Consider the following 19,188-nt stretch of genomic DNA (forward strand, 5'->3'; position numbering starts at 1 on the left):
GCGCTGCTGGGAAAGTCAGAAGCTTGCAGTAGTGCTTCAGGTCTGCGTGATGTCCAGGTGGGGAGGGAGTATCCAGAACAGAAGGAAGAGAGAGAGAGAACCGAGGACTTTCTCAGCCTTGTTGTGCAAACTGGAGTCTAGAATAGCCAGTGTCAGACTCAGGGGCAGTTTTCTGACTTGGGCACGTTCACGTGCGTTCCGCATCTTGCTGGGAGACTGGTCTCATTCTCAGCTGTGACCACATGGGGTCTGTGCCCTGGTGGGGCCGCCCAACCTGCCCTTGGGGGAGTCTTCTGCAGCTCCCGCCGGCTGGGCGGACACGCAGGGGCCCGGCAGCCCCGGCTCTCACAGCCGCCCTTCTTAGTCCCTGAGCAGGGATGCCCAGGAGACCAGGCACCGTGGGGACCAGGCTGGGAGGGCATAGCGATGCTGTCTGCCGGGTCTGCCCACAGCACTTGGTGCCCCGAGCACAGACCAGCAGTGACTTGAGTAACTTTGGACAGGGCGAGATTCCCCCCTTTGGCTTGAGGGCGGGCGCTGCGCGAGGGCCCCTGCTCTCAGGAGCTGGCGTCCTCCCCAGGTTACGAGGCCAGAGGGGCCCAGCCCTCCCGAACAGAAGGAGCTCCATTTGGTCAAATGCCAGCCCTGATTCCCTGGACCCTCCCCCACGCCTGCACCACGTCCCTCCTGCTCTCTGGCCCCTGGATGCATCAGCTGGGCTCCCCGAGTGGGCCTGGCGGGCTGGCTGCAAGGCCACCCCTGCTGGTCCCAGAGTGGGTGTGCTTAGAAAGCAGTCACGTGGAAGCCCGCGGTGGTGACTTCCGTCCGACCTGCTCTCTTTCTCCCCCCCCCTGCCCGCCTTCCTCCTCGTCTGCCGCCGATTCTGCGGTCCAGTGATCGGAAAATACAGCCAGCATCCAGACTCAGGTGAGCCGAACGCACGTGCGGCACCGTTGTCTTTTTTATTACACCTGCAGGGCATTTTCACAAAGACTCACAGACCTGTGGTTTCCCTTTCCTCTCTCTCCCCTCCCCCTTGCACCCCAAGAGTTGCAGCTGAAGTTGGCCGTAGGTTGGACACTACACGCATCCACTTGTCCTCTCTGCCCCTCGCGCCTCTACAAAGTCGGGCTGCCCCCCGCCCCCTTTGTGCCTGGCTTGCACGCTGCCCTCGCCCCTGCCCCTGGCACCAGTGGCCAGCACAGCCCAGCAGCCTCCACTGTGATACAGGGCCTTGGGGACAGGCCTGGGCTGGGCCACACGGCCCTGGGGGCCCTGGGGGCCTGGCTGACCACGCCACCAGGGGAAGCAGCCGTCCCCGCCTGTGAGCGACACAAGCCTGCTGCTCTCGGCCTCTGGGACGGCATAGCCGCTGCCCCGCACGCGACACTGCTGCGTACACGTGCCTGGCCTGACCGAGCCCATGCCGCCAGGGCTCCCAGTGCAGCCTTGTGGGGAACTGGGCTGCGCCCCGAATGTGGAACCCCAGAAGCTTGCTGTGCCTGCCTAGCGCCACCTGGGTGTGAGGTCAGACCCGGTGCCACTGGCAAGATGCTCAAGTTGGCCCAGCTCGCTCCCTCCAGGCCCATAAGTTCTCCTCTTGGGGTTGAGTTCTCGTTCCCCTCAGTCAAGCCTGGGCTGCCCTGTCCCTTGTATTGGACTGGTCGGGCCTGAAGCCAGGATGGGCAGGCTCTCTGGAACCAGAGACCTTTCTCTGGAGCTGAGCCGGAAGGCTGGACAGGAGGGCGTTGCCATAGCGTCGGGGAGACCACCAGCCTCCCTCCCTGCCGGCCGCTCTAGGCTACGGCGTCCGGCAGAGTCAGCCTGAGCCCCACGTTTTAGACCCACAGGGACTCCCGGGGGACCCGACAGAGGCTCCTGCCAGAAGGGCTCTGACCTCCCACCCCGGGACATGCTGCTGCATCTCCCGGGTCTGCACCTCAAACCGGGCAGAGGGGAGGAGGGGAGACCCTTCGTCGGCCCCAGGCCGCCCTCCGCCCCTCTCCCCGGCTCCCTCCGCCCCCCTCACCACCCACTGGTTCTCCCCCAGGAATGAGCGACAGTGTCAAAGACAAGTTCTCCATCGCCTTCTCCATCGTGGGCATGTTCGCGTCCCATGCAGTGGGGAGCCTCAGCGTGTTCTTCTGTGCAGAGATCACTCCCACAGTAATAAGGTGCGTGGCGGGCGCTCGTGCAGGGGCGTGTTTCTTCTGAGGACACGGGGGGCGGGGCTTCCCGTCTGGCAGGGCTCCCAGTGAATGAACCACCTGCTCCACTCCAGCCTCCGGACGAGCTGCGGCCCGTGCTGGGCGTCAGCTCCCAGACTGCTGTCCCGCCCTGACCCCCAGGGAACCCAGAGTCAGGTGAGGGCTGGACCCTGGGTCCCGTCCAGGCAGCTGGAGGGACGGGGAGCGTTGGGGGCACAAGCAGCACGGCAGGGCCTGGAAAAGGAGTGGAGTGGGGAGGCCACTGAATTTACGCCTGTGCTCCAGCCCAGACGCCATCCACTCTCCTAGGAGGACTCAGGAAACAGCCTGTTTCACATACAAAGCAGAGTAGAAAGGGCCTTGGTTTTCTACTGGCCTGAGAGGCCAATGTCTCAAGTCCAAAGAAGGGCCTCGGAGAGAAAGCCCAGCAAGTTACATCACTGATTTGTTTGACAAATATTTGTTAAGAAGCCGCCGTGTGTCCGGCAGAGGCCGAGTGTGCAGCCCGGCCCCCAGGAGTCCGTGATGGGTCTGTTTACTGAAAGGCGGGGTGACCTGCACTCAGCTGCCTTTGCTTTCCTGGTGAGGGGGGTCTGCTCCGTCTGGCACCGTCCCGGGGAGTGGTACGCGGGTGGGCACACCCTCAGGTGCTGTCGAGGTTACAGCATCACGGAAGGGTTTCCTTCTATAAAGGGCATCACCTCCCCGCCGTCACGCTGTCTTCCCGGTAGCAACTGTTGTGACTTTCAGTCAAGCTCCTGAACTTGGTGTGGGAACGTCATTAGCTTGCCCAGCGCACACGCTCTATTAAAGTGTAACTGGGAGTGTGGCAGTTAACCGGCTGTGGGATACCGCCCAGAAGCCAGCATGACGGCACCCTTCCATCCTCCCTTTCCCACGTGGGCGACAAGCAGGGGCCAGTCCCATTCAGGCAGGACGCCCAGGACTGACCATCTGGTCCCTGGTGCCGGGCTCTGGGAGGAGGCCCACGTCTGCAGGCGTCACACTGACGCAGCATCTTCACTGGCCTCGCTCTGATTCATCCTCCTGGATTCTTACATACACACGCCAAGCCTGAAGACTGCCCCATACCCAGGGAATAAAATGCCAGGGAATTGTGCATTTAAGAAAAAGCAAGCAAATGCAAGTAATTCACCCTGGTTCAACCCTCTGCTTAACCTGATATGGGAAGTGAGCCTGGAGCTTATTTCATGCGGGACGTTGCAAAGCGCCCCAGGCGGACAGCAGCCCCTCGGTGTCTTTCTTTACCGGGCTAATGTCCTTCCTTTACCAAGGAGCCCAGCAAGGAGGACTGTTTCAGGAGACCAGAAGTCGAGGTCAGAGCTTTGCGTGGTTGTCTCTCTCTCTGGGGGTGGCCACCCTCCCCTCCAGCAGTTGGCAGACCTCGTTAATCATCATTAGATTTTGCTGAAAAGAGCTGAACAAGCTACACTGAAGGAAATGCAGTATCCTTTTCCTCTCTGAGGCAAACCTGCAAGGATTATTTTGGGGATAGAAAATGTTCTCGGGGTCAGCTTGCCAGGATGACAAACTAGAAAACACGTTCACTTGACCCTAGGTGATGCGTTTATAGTTGCAGAGGAAGGAGGTGAGGTCCGGGGGGTCTCCTGGTGGGGACAGGTGGTTCTCTGGTGTGGCCAGTGAGTCACTCTCCCTGCTGGACACCCCTCGTCCCGGCCCTTCCTTGCATGTCCACCCAGGGACAGTCCCATGGAGTCGCTGGGAGGAAATGGACTTCCTGCCCTCCCCCGACTTCTCACGGGTGAGCCAGGAGGAGCTGGGAGGGCCGCTCAGGTCTGTGAGCTTCACGTGGCCTAGTGCAAAACTAGCCTTTTCTACAACACGGTGTTATAAACACACCCTCTGAACAAGAACAGCAGCGAAGGTTAGGGGTTGGCTACCGAGGAGCAAAGAGGAGGGTAAGAACTCCTTTGCACAGAGCCCGGGGGACGTTGGCTGTCCACGCATGACAGCTGTCCGGCACGCCCACCCAGACGCTGACGGCGCCCTCCCCGTGGCCTGCAGCTACAGCAGGTGCTTCTCGGCATCCTCCCCTTGGGCCTTGGCGGTGTAGGGGCAGCCGGTGGCTTTGGTGTGGCAGGCCCAGTGTCACCTGGAAGCTGCAGGAGGGTCCCTGAGGCCTCGCTGTCTCCGTGTGCCCTCACAAAGCAGGGCGGGGGGCGGGGGCAGGCCCTGGTGGCAGGGATGCATCCCTCACCTCCCGACACCTCCTCAGGCTCCCAGAGCGCCGGGGCCCGGCTGCGGGGTATTTCTTCCTTTTTTGAGATATAGTTGATATACAACATTATGTTTCAGGTGTACAACACAGTGATTCACAATTTTTGAAGGTTAATATGTAGCAGTTTAAAGGTAAATTATAAAATACTGGCTGTAGTCCTGGTGTTGTACAGTACATCCTCGTAGCTTGTTTCATACCTAACAGTTCGTACCTCTCACCCCCTACCCCTATGTCGCCCCTCCCTGCTTCCCGCTCCCCACTGCTAACCACTAACTAGTTTGTTCTCTGTGAGTCTATTTCCTTTTTGTTAAGTTCCCTAGTTTGTTGTATTTTTGAGATTCCAAATATAAGTGATATCATACAGTATTTGTCTTTCCCTGACTTGTTTCACTTAGCATAATGCCCTCCAAGCCCATCCATGTTGCAAATGGCAGAATTCCATTCTTTTTGACGGCTGAGTAATATTCCACTGCATATGTATACCGTATCTTCTTTGTCAGTAGACCTTTAGGTTGCCTCCGTGTTTTGGCTATTGTAAATAATACTGCTATGACCACAGAGGTGCATGTATCTTTTTGAATTAGTATTTTCAGGTTTTTTTGATACATACCAAAAGTCGAATTACTGGATCATATGGTAGTTCTATTTTTAGTTTTTTGAGAAACCTCCATACTGGTTTCCATAGTGGCTGCACCATTTCACATTCCCACCAGCGGTGTACGAGGGTTCTCTTCTCTCCATATCCTCATCAACATGTGTTACCTGTGTTCTTTTTGATGATGGCCATTCTGACAGGTATGAGGTGGTACCTCATTGTGGTTTTGATTTGCATCTCCCTGATGACTAGCAGTGTTGAACATCTTTTCACATGCCCGTTGCCCACCTGCATTTCTTCTTTGGAAAAATGCCTATTCAGTTCTTGTGCCGTTGTTTCAGTCGGGGTTTTGTTTGTTTTTGATGTTGACTTGTATGAGCTGTTTATATATTTTGGATGTCAACCCCTTATTGGTCATATCATTTGCAAATAGGGTCTGCCATTCAATAGGTTGTCTTTTCATTTTGTCCATGGTTTCCTTTACTGTGCAAAACCTTTTAAAAGTTAAATTAGGTCCCATTTGTTTCTTTTTGCTTTTGTTTCCTTTGCCTGAGGAGACGAGCCACTTCACCACCTGACACCTCTTCACCCGCTCCCTGGCTGCCCACCCCCTTCTCCGGCTGAGCTCTTCCCTCCCCTCAGGTGCCCACCCCTTCCTCCAAGCATCTTCCTTCCGGAAACCTTCCTTCTGGCTCCTCCCTGTCCCCACCCCCAATGGACCCCACCCGCTGTCACTGCTCCAGACGTGCCTCAGGAACGGGCACCAGGGACAAAGATGGCCTGTGTGTCACGTGACACGTGGGGTCGTTTAGCTTGTTTCAAAATTTGCATCATATACATATATATAAATGTTTATAACACACTCCATGAGTGACCGCAGGCCAAGGGGATGATGGGTAATCCTCACTGTTAAACAGCAGGAGGGGGACAGACAGGACAGGGGACAGCCGCACACAGGTTGCATCCCCCCCGAGCCCCCGACTCGGGCCTTTAGCGGGCAGGGAACCTGCATTCCTCGTGGCCTTGGGCACATCCTTCAGCTGGGCTCATCTCTGCCCCAAAACAAGACTAGTCATGACGGCTTTCTCGTGGGGGGACTGGTGGGGGACAGACTGTACACAGAGGGTCTGGCCGCAGTAAGTGACAACTGGTGGTGTCACTTAGGAAAATATTCCTACCTGAATATTTTGGGCAGTGATATTTATTTCTGTAACGATCGGCAGAAATATTTGTTCATCCTTGACTTCACAGAAAGGTAGTCAAGACAAATTAAGTAATACAAAGAAGGAAGTGGAAAACAGGAGGTTTGTTTTCTGTGTTCAAGACGCTGGTATTAACATGGTTAAAAGAATGATTTCTTTTTTGTTGTTTTTGGTTTTTGGTTGTTTTTCTTCTTTCTTTTTTTCCTTTATTCTTTTTATTTTTTTCTGAAGATTCTAGAATTCTTGTCAAGCTTGCTACTTCTAAGAAGTCTGCCTGTATACTATCTTTCTATCCTCAAAGTAATTTAGGTATTATTACTAGTAAAATAAGGACAACCAGTAAAAGCCTTTGAGCACTAGAAGGCAACCTTGCTCCAGGTTCTCCTTTACCTGTAAATCGAGGCGGCTGCCGCTCTCCTGTTTAAACATGAGCGTGTGCTGCCCTCTCGTGACAACCTGGAGAAAAGCAGAAAATGTACGGAGTCAGCATTTGCGGGGAGAAAGATGAAGTTAGCACCTTAGAACCAAGCACGTAATGATCCCATTCTCTAAACTGAGATTTCTAAAAGAAACAGATCCAAAAATGGAATACCAGATTCTGCCACTGTTGTTCCTAACCTTACTAATTTCAAGGTCTCCTTGATAGAAAACCAATAGAAAATTGCTTTTGTGGAAAAAAATACATGAGGCTATATTGCATATTACATGTGCATGTGTACATGTATTGCATTATACATATATGCATCTGTAGGTATGTCAGTACTTTTTAAAAACAAGTCATCGAACCCTACCATAAATCAAATACGTTCCATCTCATTTGACGTGACTTGCTACCATGACACGGTTCACCTGGACTCTGAGGGGAAGCCGGCTCCTTGCTCAGGAATTCCTCGTGGGCTGTGCACTCACGTCCCTGTGCACTAACCACGTGAGCAGTTTACTGCACTGAGCGGGGAAGCCTCTCTCATGCTCATCAGCACCACCCCCACTCAAATCACGGGAAGGTCAGGCAGACACAGGGGCAGTTTTGTTTTGCTTTAATAAATTTATTTATTTATGGCTGCGTTGGGTCTTCGTTGCTGCGCACAGGTTTCCTCTAGTTGCGGCGAGTGGGGGCTGCTCTTTGTTGCAGTGTGCGGGCTTCTCATTGCGGTGGCTCCTCTTGTTGCTGAGCTCGGGCTCTAGGCACGCGGGCTTCAGTAGCTGTGGCACAAGGGCTCAGTAGTTGTGGCGCACAGGCTTAGTTGCTCCGCGGCATGTGGGACCTTCCTGGACCAGGGCTTGAACCTGTGTCCCCTGCATTGGCAGGTGGATTCTTAGCCACTGCACTACCAGGGAAGTCCCACATGGGCAGTTTTAGAGAAAATGATATCTCACTGGTGTCAAAGGCCCATGAAACACGTCCTTTATTTCCGGTGCCCCAATACAATTCCTTGTAGCCTCCTGTGGCTTCCTGGAGTGGCCAGACTCACAAGGACTGAAGAGCTATTTCAGGTGCTCGTTTATTCACCTTCCAGGTGGAGTCCGTCACACCGCTCTTTGTAAGGGTCATCATATTCACTCTGCCCCATTCACTGGGACAGTGGCCCTCTTGCTGAGGAACCAGGGTGATCTGATCTGCAGCATCCCAACGTTTATGAAGCACAGTGTGTGCCATGGATGTTCCAGAAAAGAATCCTTGACTGTCTTTTCTCCATTGTACATTCTTGGCTCCTTTGTCGTAGATTAATTGACCATAAGAGCGTAGGTTTATTTCTGGGCTCTCTATTCTGTTTCACTGATCTATGTGTCTGTTTTTGTGCTAGTACCATACTGTTTTGATTACTGTAGCTTTGTAGTATAGTCTGAAGTTGGGGAGTGTGGTTCTTCCAGCTCCGTTCTTCTTTCTCAAGATTGTTTTGGCTATTTAGGGTCTCCTGCGTTTCCATTAAAAATTTTAAATTATTCTAGTTCTGTGAAAAATGTCATGGGTATTTTGATAGGCATTGCATTGACTCTGTAGATTGTCCTGGGTAGTATGGTCATTTTGACAATATTAATTCTCCCAATCCAAGAACACGATATATCTTTCCATCTCTTTTTGTCGTTTTCAATTTCTTTCATCAGTGACTTATAGTTTTCTGAGTAGGTTTATTCCTAAGTATTTTATTCTCTTTGTTGCAATGGTATATGAGATTGTTTCTTTAATTTCTTTCTGATAGTTCATTGTTAGTGTATAGAAATGCAACAGATTTCTGTATATTAATTTTATATCTTGCAACTTTACCAAATCCATTGATGAGCTCCATAGTTTTCTGGTGACAGCTTTAGGATTTTCTATATATATTTATAGTATCATGTCATCCACAAACAGTGACAGTTTTACTTCTTCCTTTCCAATTTGGATTCTTTTTATTTCTTTTTCTTCTCTGAGTGCTGTGGCTAGGATTTCCAAAACGGTATTGAATAAAAGTTGCAAGACTGGGTATCTTTGTCTTGTTCCTGATCTTACAGGAAATGCTTTCAGCTTTCCATTGTTGAGTATGATGCTAGCTGTGGGTTTGTCATATATGGCCTTTACTATGTTGAGGTATGTTCCCTCTATGCCCACTTTCTGGAGAGTTTTTATCATAAATCGGTGTTGAGTTTTGTCAAAAGCTTTTTCTGCATCTATGGAGATAATCATATGGTTTTTATTCTTCCATTTGTCAATGTGGTGTAACATACTGACTTGCAGATACTGAAAAACCCTTGCATCCCTGGGATAAATCCCACTTGATTGTGGTGTATGATCCTTTTAATGTATTGTTGGATTTGGTTTGCTAATGTTTTGTTGAGGATTTTTGCATCTGTGTTAATCAGCAGCCTATAACTTTGTGATATTTTTGTCTGGTTTTGTATCAGGGTGATGGTGGCCTCATAGAATGAATTCGGAAGTGTTCCTTCCTCTGCAATTTTTTTGCAATAGTTTGAGGAGGATGGGGGTTAGTTCTTCTCTAAATGTTTGGTATAATTCACCTGTGAAGCCATCTAGTCCTGCACTTTTTTGTGTTTTGGGAGTTTTTTGTTGTTTTTTCTGTACGCGGTCTTCTCACTGCTGTGGCCTCTCCCATTGCGGAGCACAGGCTCCGGACGCGCAGGCTCAGCGGCCATGGCTCACGGGCCCAGCCGCTCCGTGCCATGTGGGATCCTCCCGGACCGGGGCACGAACCCACGTCCCCTGCATTGGCAGGCGGACCCCCAACCACTGCGCCACCAGGGAAGCCCGTTTTGGGAGTTTTTAAATTACTGATTCAGTTTCATTACTGGTAATTGATCTGTTCATATTTTCTATTTCTTCCTGGTTCAGTCTTGGGAGATTGTACCTAAGAATTTGCCCATTTCTTCTAGGTTGATGATTATTATTGGCATATAGTTGTTCAGAGCAGTCTCTTATGGTCCTTTGTATGTCTGTGGTGTCGGTTGAAACTTCTTTTATCATTTATGATTTTATTGATTTGGGCCCTCTCCCTTTTTTTCATGATGAGTCTGGCTAAAGGTTAATCAATTTTGTTTATCCTTTCAAAGAACCAGCTTTTAGTTTCGTAGATCTTTTCTATTGTTTTTTTAGTCTCTATTTCATTTATTTCTGCTCTGATTTTTATGATTTCGTTCCTTCTACTAACTTTGGGTTTTGTTTGTTCTTCTTTCTCTAGTTCCTTTAGGAGTACAGTCAGGTTGTTCATTTGAAATTTTTCTTATTTCCTGAGGTAAGCTTGTATCACTGTAACTTACCTCTTAGAACTGCTTTTGCTGTGTCCCATAGGTTTTGAATTGTTCTGTTTTCATTTTCATTTGTGTCTAGGTATTTTTTTGTTTCCTCTTTAATTTCTTCAGTGATCCACTGGTTGTTTAGTTACATATTGTTTAGCCTCCATGTGCTTGTGTTTTCTGCAGTTCTTTTCATGTAGTTGATTTCTAGTATCATAGTTTTGTGGTCAAAAAAGCTGCCAGATATGACTTCAATTTTATTAAATTTCCTGAGTCTTGTTTTATGGCCTAGCATGTGATCTGTCCTGGACAGTGTTCCATATGCACTTGGAAAGAATGTGTATTCTGCTTTCAGATGGAATGCTCTCTTTATATACACATCAATTAAGTGCATCTGGTCTCATGTGTCATTCAGGGTCAGTGTTTTCTTACTGATTTTCTGTCTGGATGATCTGTCCAGTGATGTGAGTAGGCTGTTAAAGTCCCCTATTATTGTGTTACTGTCCATTTCTCTCTCTATGTCTGTTAACATTTGCCTTATATACTGAGGTGCTCCTGTGTTGGGTGCATATATATTTACAATGGTTATATCTTCTTTTTGGATTGATCATTTTATCCATAATGTGGTGTTCTTCTTTGTCTCTTGTAACAGTCTTTATTTTAAAGTCTATTTTGTCTGATATGAGTATTGCTACTCCAGCTTTCTTCTGATGTCCATTTGCATGGGATACTTTTTCCATCCCCTCACTTTCAGTCTGTGTGTGTCCCTAGGTCTGAAGTGGGTCTCTTGTAGACATCATACATACGGGCCTTGTTTTTGTATCCATTCAGCGAGCCTGTGTCTTTTGGTTGGAGCACTTAGTCCATTTACACCCAAGGTAACCCAGGGTAATTATCAATATGTATGTTCCGACTGCCATTTTGTTCATTGTTTTGGATTTGTTTTTGGAGGTCTTTATCCCCCTTTCTTCTCGTTTTCTTCTCTTGTGATTTGATGACTATCTTTAGTGTTATGTTTGGATTCCTTTTTCTTTTTTATGGGTGTATCTCTTACAGATTTTTGACTCGTGGTTGCCATGAGGTTTTTATATAGCAGTCTATATATACATGTGACTGTTTCAAGGTGCTGATCTCTTAATTTCAAATATACTTTTAAAACTCTGCATTTGGGACTTCCCTCGTGGCACAGTGGTTGGGAATCCGCCTGCCAATGCAGGGGACACGGGTTTGAGCCCTGGTCCAGGAAGATCCCACATGCCATGGAGCAACTAAGCCCTTGCACCACAACTATTGAGCCCACAAGCCTAGAGCCCGTGCTCCGCAACAAGAGAAGCCACCACAATTAGCCTGCGCACTGCAACTAGAGAAAGCCCGTGCAGCAATGAAGACCCAATGCAGCCAAAAGTAAATTAAATTTTTAAAAAACAAAAACGAAACAAAGAAAACCCTGCCTTTGTACTCTTCTCCCCTCACGTTGACTGTTTTTGACCTCATATTCTACATCTAATTGTTTTCTGCATCCCTTAACTGCGTATGTGGATATAGATGATTTTACTACGTCTGTCTTTTAACCCCCCACTAGCTTTGTTTGTGGATGACTTCCTACCTTTACTATGTGTTTGCCCTTACCACTTAGTTTTTTCACTTCATAGTTTTCTTGTTTCTAGTTGTAGCCATTTATTTTTCTTCTAGAGAAGTCCCTTTAACATTTGTTGTAAAGCTGGTTTGGTGGTGCTGAACTCTTAGTTTTTGCTTGTCTGTAAAGCTTTGATCTCTCCATCAAATCTGAACGAGAGCCTTGCTGGGTAGAGTATTCTTGGTTGTAGGTTTTGTCCCTTCATCATCATGCCATTCTCTTCTGGCCTGCAGTTTCCACTGGAAAAACCAGCCGATAGCCTTATGGGAGTTCCCTTGTGTGTTATTTGCTGCTTTTCTCTTGCTGCTTTTAATATTCTACTTCTATTTTTTGGTATTTTAATTGCAGTGTGCCTTGGTGTGGTCCTCTTTGGGTTGATCCTGTTTGAGACTCTCTGGGCTTCCTGGACCTTGATGTCTGTTTCCTTTCCCAGGTTAAATAAGTCTTCAGTGGTTATGTCTTCAAATATGTTCTGTGCCCCTTTCTCTCTCTCCTCCTTCTGGGACCCCTATAATGCAAGCATTAAGTGCACTTGGTGTTGTCCCAGAGTCTCTTACACTGGCCTCACTTTTTTCATTCTTTTTTCTGTTCAGCAGTAGCAGTGACTCCCACTGCTCTGTCTTCCAGCTCACTGATCGATTCCTCTGTATCACTTAGTCTACTGTTGACTCCTTCATTTCAGTTACTATAGTCTTCATCTCTGTATGGTTGTTCTTTATATTTTCTGACTCTGTTAAAAGCTTTTAACTCCTCACTCTGTGCATCCATTCTTCTCCCGAGTTCTCTGATCATCTCTACTGTCATTATTCTGGACTCTTGCCTGGGTAGACTGCCTGTCTCCACTTCACTTAGTTGTTCTCCTGGGGTTTTCTTTTGTTCCTTCGTCTGCAGCATGTTCCTCTGCCACCTCATCTTGTCTGAGTTGCTGTTTGTAATTATGTATGTGGTAGGTTACGTTTCTCGACCTCAGAGAAGTGGCCCTCTGTAGGAGACATCTCATGCATCCCAGCAGCACGCTCCCCCTCATCACCCAAGCTGTATGCTCTAGGGGTGCCCCCTATGAGGGCTGCATGGTTCCTTCTGTTTTGGAGGGCTATGTGGGTGGTTTGGTGGGCTTAGTTGGCACCTGGTCTGGTTGACTGCCAAGCTCTGCCTTGTGTGGAGGCCACTGGTTGATGGGGCCTGGTCAGGAGGCGGCTGACTGCAGAATCCCCGGGGACCCTGGGGCTAGTGCTGGGTCACTGATGGGTGAAGTCAGGGTCCAGGCGACTCTGGAGCTGTTGACACCCTACTGGTGGGTGAAGCCAGGTCCTGGGGTTAGTGCCAGACTGCTGGCAGGCAGAGCTGGGTCCTGGTGTCTGGCTGCAGGGCCCAGGGATCTCAGAGCTGGTGTAAGATCGCTGGTGGCTGGGGCCAGTTCCTAACACAGTTGGGTATGGGGTCCGAGGTGTCCAGAAGCTTGCATTGGCCTGCTGTGAGCAGCCAAGGTCTGCAAGCTGCAGGATTCTGGTTTTCTTGCTTCTGGTTTCTGCCCCGTGGTGGGTGAGACTGGTCTAGAGGCTCGTGCAGGCTTCCTAGCAGCAGAGGCCGGCACCTGTCAGCTGGTGGGTGGAGCTGAATCTTGGCCCTCTGGTGGGCAGGGCCGTGTCCAGAGTTGGCTGGCTGTGTGCTCAGGAAGTCTCTAAGAAGCCTGTCTGCCGAGGGGTGGGGCTATGTTCCCACCCTGCTGGTTGGCTCAAGGCGTCCCAGCACTGGCATCTACAAGCGGTTGGGTGGGACCAGGTCTCGGAGCTCATGAGCCAAGACGGCGGTCGCCAGCACCAGCGTCCCCGTGGTAGAAAGCTCCCAAATATGTCTGCCACCAGCATCCATGTCCCCAGTGTGAGCTACGGCTGCCCCCCTGCCTGTCCGAGAGCCTCTCCAAGTCCAGCAGGTACGTCTGGCCCAGGCTCCTATCAAGTTACTGCTCTGCCCTTGGTCCCAGTGCACATGGGATTTTGTGTACTCCCTGTAACAGCAGAGTCTCTGTTTCCCCCAGTCCTCTGGGACCCCTGAAAGCCCATCCTCGGCCTTCAAAGCCACACGCCCTGGGGGCCCGTTTTCCTGGTACAGGACCCACAGGCTACAGAGCCCGACGTGCGGCTCAGAACTGTCTCCTGTGGGAGAACCTCCGCGATGCCCTCGCTCTCCAGTGTGTGGGTCGCCCACCCGGTGCGGGTCACGAGCCTTGATCATCTCGCACCTCTGCTCCTCCTACCCGTCTCGTTGTGGCTCCTTCTCTATGTCTTCAGTTGTAGATCTTTTCTGGCAGGCTCTGGTCCTTTGCGTCCATGGTGGCTCTGCGCGCAGCTGTGAGTCCGGCGTGCCCATGGGAAGAGGCGAGCTGGGGGGGGGGGTCTTTCAGCTCCACCACCTCGGCAGCTCTCCTGTCGACGTGTCCTTAATGCCTTCTTTAACCCCCGGCCTCCCTCCCCGCTTCCAAATGAAGAGCGAGCCTCGGAAAAACAGCGTAAATTGATACAGCGTTGAGAAACAAAATGTTATGTTATTCACGGGAAGTGAAGCTGGTTGTCCCCTTACGGTGGTATTTATTACAGCCACTTTTCAAACTAAATGAAGTAAGAAGTTTTGGGCTGGCAAGGAAAATGTTCACTGAATAGCGGTGGCAGCAGATGCAGGAGGTGAAGGGGGTTGGGGGGAGCTGGCCGTGCGCTGGTGCTGGGGCCCCATGCCTGTGGGTCCGACCCGCTGCCGACCTGTGCGCTTCCTGCAGGTGCGGCGGCCTGGGGCTGGTGCTGGCCAGTGCGGGCTTCGGCATGCTGACGGCGCCCATCATCGAGCTGCACAACCAGAAGGGCTACTTCCTGCACCACATCATCTTCGCCTGCTGCACGCTCATCTGCATCATCTGCCTCCTGCTGCTTCCCGAGAGCCGGGACCAGAACCTGCCTGAGAGCATACCCGACGGCGAGCACTACACGCGCCAGCCCCTGCTGCCGCCCAGGCGCGGGGAGCAGCCCCTCCTGCTCACCAACGCCGAGCTCAAGGACTACTCGGGGCTGCACGACGCGGCCACCGCCGGCGACGGGCTGCCGGACCGTGCCACAGCCAACGGCGGGCGGCCCATGTAGCAGGGCCCTGGGGGCGGACCAGGCTGAGCGTGGCCACGGGCGGGCCCACTCTGCTGAGGCCAGCGTGGGGACCCCCAAGGAGCCCATGTTTGAGGAAGAGGACTTTGCAAACGACCCTTCAAAGACTTTCCTTTCTGCCATGAAACGTTTGTATTTATTTTGGTCATTTTTACGAGAAGCACTTTATTCCCTTCCCTTCACGGATCTCGAAATGGAGCCACCTCCTCGGGAAGAGGGACGCGGTGGCCGAGGACACGCCGTAAGGACCGCGCAGCCCAGGCTCCCCGGGAGGTCAGCTGCACCCTCAGAGCCAGCTGTCCCCGAGGCCGTGCGCAGAGACCGACCAGCCACCGTCTGGAGCACTCCTACAGCTGTGCTTTATTCAGACTGAAATGTGAATGGTTAGGGTTTTGCTAGAGTCTGTGTGGTTTCTAAAGGTTTTCTCTGTAAGGTAAGAGCTCCTGCTCCATGTGCTGGGGGAAGGCAGCTCACGGTATCATTAAAACCAGCTTAGTCTTTCCCGCAAGATCATCCTTTTATACTTGATGCTGGAAGCTCTTTGGGGGAAAAGCTTAACCATTCACCAGAAATGCTGATGAGTGGCGGTACCGCCACGGTCTTCCAAGGCAGGTCTGCCCAGCTCAGCTCCTGAGCGGCAGATGCATCGAGTCGGAGACAAGTTACTGTTATCACCCCTCCTCCCAGTTCAGCTCCAGCAGGAAAGTCCCCTCTTGCAGTCAGCTTTTCTGCCAGCACAACCTGAACACACGGCTACTTCCTGAACTAAAACCAATAGGAAAATAACTAAATAGGCAACTACGGCAGCCCCCCAGGAGGGAGCGGTGCTCTTGCAAATACGGCCCGTCAGCCACGTCCCGAGCACACACAGCGCAGAAATCACCAGCTTGGAGGCCTCGGCTCCACTGGCCGCCAGCGGAGACCCCAGAGCCTGCGGGGGACGGCCCCGTGCCCTCTGCTTCCGTCAGCACGGAGCTGGGCCTGGGGCAAGAAGCAGGCCCCTCACCAGGGAGCCCAGCTGGCCACAGCCTCCGAGAGCATCAAGACCAACTGAGAGAAGCAATAACTCACCAAAGGTCGAGCCCCACCCCGTCCCCGGTGTCCGAGGGTTTTCATCATGTGCCTCACTTCGTCCCCCTGCCTTTCCAGGTCAGGCTCTCTGCACCTGTCTGGAGCCGTTTCAGAGGAAACGCGGGAGGTGCTGAGAAACAGCCCTCGCTGGCCAGGCAGGCACTGCCTTGTGGCAGTGCCAGGACAGCCTGGGCTCTTCCTGGAAGGGTCCACCTCCCCACGGTGCCTCTGCCATGGGCTCTTCTTCCAGGAAAGGTGTGGCCCCGGGTCTGTGGGAAGCAGCGAGGGGACTCCCAGCCCACGGCTGCTTGGACTCCGAGGCCCAGGAGAGAGGTGGAGCGCGTCCCCGCTCGCCTCCTGTCCCCTCCAGTCTGTCTTACCATCCCCCCATGGTGCCCCTACAAGCTGGCGGCCACGGGGATGAGCCGCTGGCTTGGTGAGAACGCCATGAGGTGGTGAGCAGACTCGCAGGCCTGTGTGGTGCCAGCAGCTACACCGCATGGTCCAGGGCCACCGGCCCAGCCCCTCGTGGCCCTGCCTAGTGTCCTGAGTCACGTCTGTTCTGTGTTTCAGCGTCCGTCTGCACTCACCTTTATCTACAAGACCTTTCTTCACACCTGTGCAGCTCGAGTGCCAAACCTGGGAAGCACTTCAGCCTCTCTCAGCATGCCGGCCGCAGGGTCCCCGGTCCAGGGCGGACGTGAGGCACAGGGCCAGCAGGGTCCCTGGGCCACACCTGGCAGGTGTGTCTGCACCCATCACCCCAGCTCCAGGACACCTTGCAGCCAGGCTGCTCGCCGGACCCCAGGCCGTGCGTGCCCTCCCGCTGGCCGTGTAGACCTTTAGGGATCGTGCTCAAGCCACGGGGCAGCCGGCACCTCCAGGAAGGTGGGCACAGCACTCCCAGACCCCCGTTCCAAAGTCCGAGGTCCATCTTAAGTGACAACAGCAGACGCTGGTCCCCCGGAGCCCAGCACTGTGACCGCAGCAGTCAGGACCAGCTCGTGGACTAAAAGAGAAGCTGGCTGTGAGGGCGGGGCTCCCGGGACCAAAGTCCGGCAGGTGTGAGCGAGGGGAGGTTCCTGGCTCCTCCGTGCCCCCTCCTGTGGCCCCAGGTCAGGCTGGTCCCCTGAGGGACAGCTGTGAGCGTGGCCAAAGCAGAAAAGCTTCCTGTGGGCCGAGCCCCATGAGACCCCACACCACGCGGGCGAGGCAGCCCCAAGCCCAGCCGGGGCCAGTCCTGCCTTGCTCCGTGAGACCCCTGTGGTCACGTGTGGACCCCTCGGCCCAGCACCCTCCGTGCTTAGTGGAGAGACGCTTCTCAGGCGCCTGCCACTGCACGTCCGCCGCCCGGCTCGCCCAGCCCGCTGCCCGGGAAGGTCCAGCTCCTCCCCTGGCATCACGCCACACCCTCCATCCCAGCCCCCCGGGAGCCGGGACCCCCTTCCAACGAGTCAGGTACAAATGTGATCCTCCTGCCTTCTGTTCCTGTCTGGAAATCAGTAACAACTCACCTGATACCCTGCCTATTAGCACCCAAAACACACAGTAAAAGTTTTAAATGTTACATTTTCTGAAAAACTATATGACCACTTGCAACTAGGGGCAGGGGGGCTGGCAAGCTGGTCCGACCACAGAACAGGAGAAGGAAACCACCCAGAGGAAGTACTGCCCGCAAATACCACTTCCTGGCGCCGCACAAGGGCGGCTGAGGTGCCGCGAAAGGACAAGCCCCTGAGCCACAGGGTGGTGGGGACGCAGTGCGGCCTGCGTGCCGCTGGGGGTGCCCTGCCCTGGTGGCCCAGCAGCCCCGAGCCGGAGATTTCTGTGTGAGAACCATGTGGCCCGCGTACGGACGGGACGCCTGGAGGTGCCTGCTCCCAGCACAAACCTGCACCCAGTCCTGGCCTGTCCTTCCACGTTCCTGTCTGCATGACATCACAGCTCTTGTACCCTGGGGGGAGATTTGTATGTAAACGTACAGAAATAAAAATGTTGCCCCATTAAACTTCCTCTGGAATGTCTTCCCTACCTCATCTGATGGTATCCAGTGAAGGGCCACGTGACCACTGGCTACGAGTAATAAACTCTGTTGATTCAGGTCTCGCTGTGTCCCTACTTTAGCGCCTGTGAAAACCCAGCCTCAGCTCTGCCCCCGGAGGACCGCGGGGCGCTTCTCTGCCTGCAGATTCCCCATCGTAAAGGCGGGCAGAGGCAGAGGAAACCTCAAACTGCCGTTCGTAGACCCCGAGAAATGGGGGGCAACAGCAGATTTCAGAGTTCTTTTCTCTTGTGTGTGGATGTCCTGCTAATCTAATCCGTGGCCTGAAGGTTCCTTGAGAGGAAACGATTCTCACACTGTGATTCGGTCAGGAGAGACTGAGAACCCAGAGCTCTCTTTAATGTAATATTTTTTAACAAGAAAGCAATATTTCTTTAATAAAGTATTTATACCGAACTCTCCTCTCCATAGCCCTGATTTTGCGTTACTTGCTCTTCCTAGAAAGGTGCCCGCTGTGCTTCCAGACCACAACCGGCCAGGGCCTTGCAGGTTAGCGTCCTGAGCCCCAGACCTGGTCCCCGGAAGGGCCTTTCCGTCCCGGCCAAAGTGTCACCGCTCCGGCTGCCGGCACTGGCTCGACACGGGACTTGCCACCCATCGCATGAACCGTGTCAGAGGGCCTGAAACCATCCACCTCTCATGACAAAAGGGGTCCACGTGGACCCCAAAGATCAGAGAGTCCTTTGCCTGTAGTCCTCGGCCTTGGCTGTGCTGAGAAGCACGTGGGGGGCTTTCCAACCCCACAAAACCTGGGCCTCCGCCCGCCTGAGTCTGGGGAGGGGAACCTGTAAAAGCTCTGCTGGTAGTTCAACCGCAAGTCAAGTTAAGAGCCACTGACCTGAGAAACACCAGCCTCTGGAAAGGAGCGCACGTACCACAAAGACTGGACTCCTCCACCTGAAGCGGCAGGAAGAGGCCAAGGATTAAGACGACGCAGCAGGGGCCTGGGACTTGGAGGAAAGGGGACGGGAGGACAGGGCAGCAGAAAGCCAGGGAGGGGCTGACACGCTCGGATCCATTCAACAAAGGGTAAAACCATGACCCAGGTCCTAGGGGCCACGGCACCGGGGTGTGCGAAGCATTTCCAGCAATAACCCAGCCAGGTGAGACCGTCCCACTTCACAGGTGAGGAAACAGCGCCCAGAGAAGTGGGACTCGGGGAGCGGCGGGACGCGGGGACACACGACGGAAGGACCTCGCAGACCTCGGGCCTCAGGCCCCAGTCGTGACAAGAGGGGCCTGACGGAGTCGTGACTGATTTCCCCTCCGGGGACGGA

At 52.9% G+C, this 19,188-nt stretch overlaps 1 protein-coding gene across 2 annotated transcripts in view; it reads left to right on the forward strand.

Annotated features, from left to right (window-relative positions):
• Positions 1-18,702, forward strand: part of SLC22A23 (solute carrier family 22 member 23) — a 147,750-nt gene extending 129,048 nt beyond the window's left edge. For both annotated transcript variants that reach the window (XM_081245517.1, XM_081245518.1), the window contains 3 exons: positions 895-927; positions 2,051-2,174; positions 14,403-18,702. In XM_081245517.1, coding sequence (XP_081101643.1) covers positions 895-927; positions 2,051-2,174; positions 14,403-14,760 — 515 coding nt within the window. In that variant the 3' untranslated portion in view covers positions 14,761-18,702. The remainder of the gene's footprint in view (positions 1-894; positions 928-2,050; positions 2,175-14,402) is intronic.
• Positions 18,703-19,188: the final 486 nt, after the last annotated feature.

Source organism: Mesoplodon bidens (assembly GCF_964165515.1).
Source record: "Mesoplodon bidens genome assembly, chromosome: 10".
Classification (NCBI taxonomy): Eukaryota; Metazoa; Chordata; class Mammalia; order Artiodactyla; family Ziphiidae; genus Mesoplodon; species Mesoplodon bidens.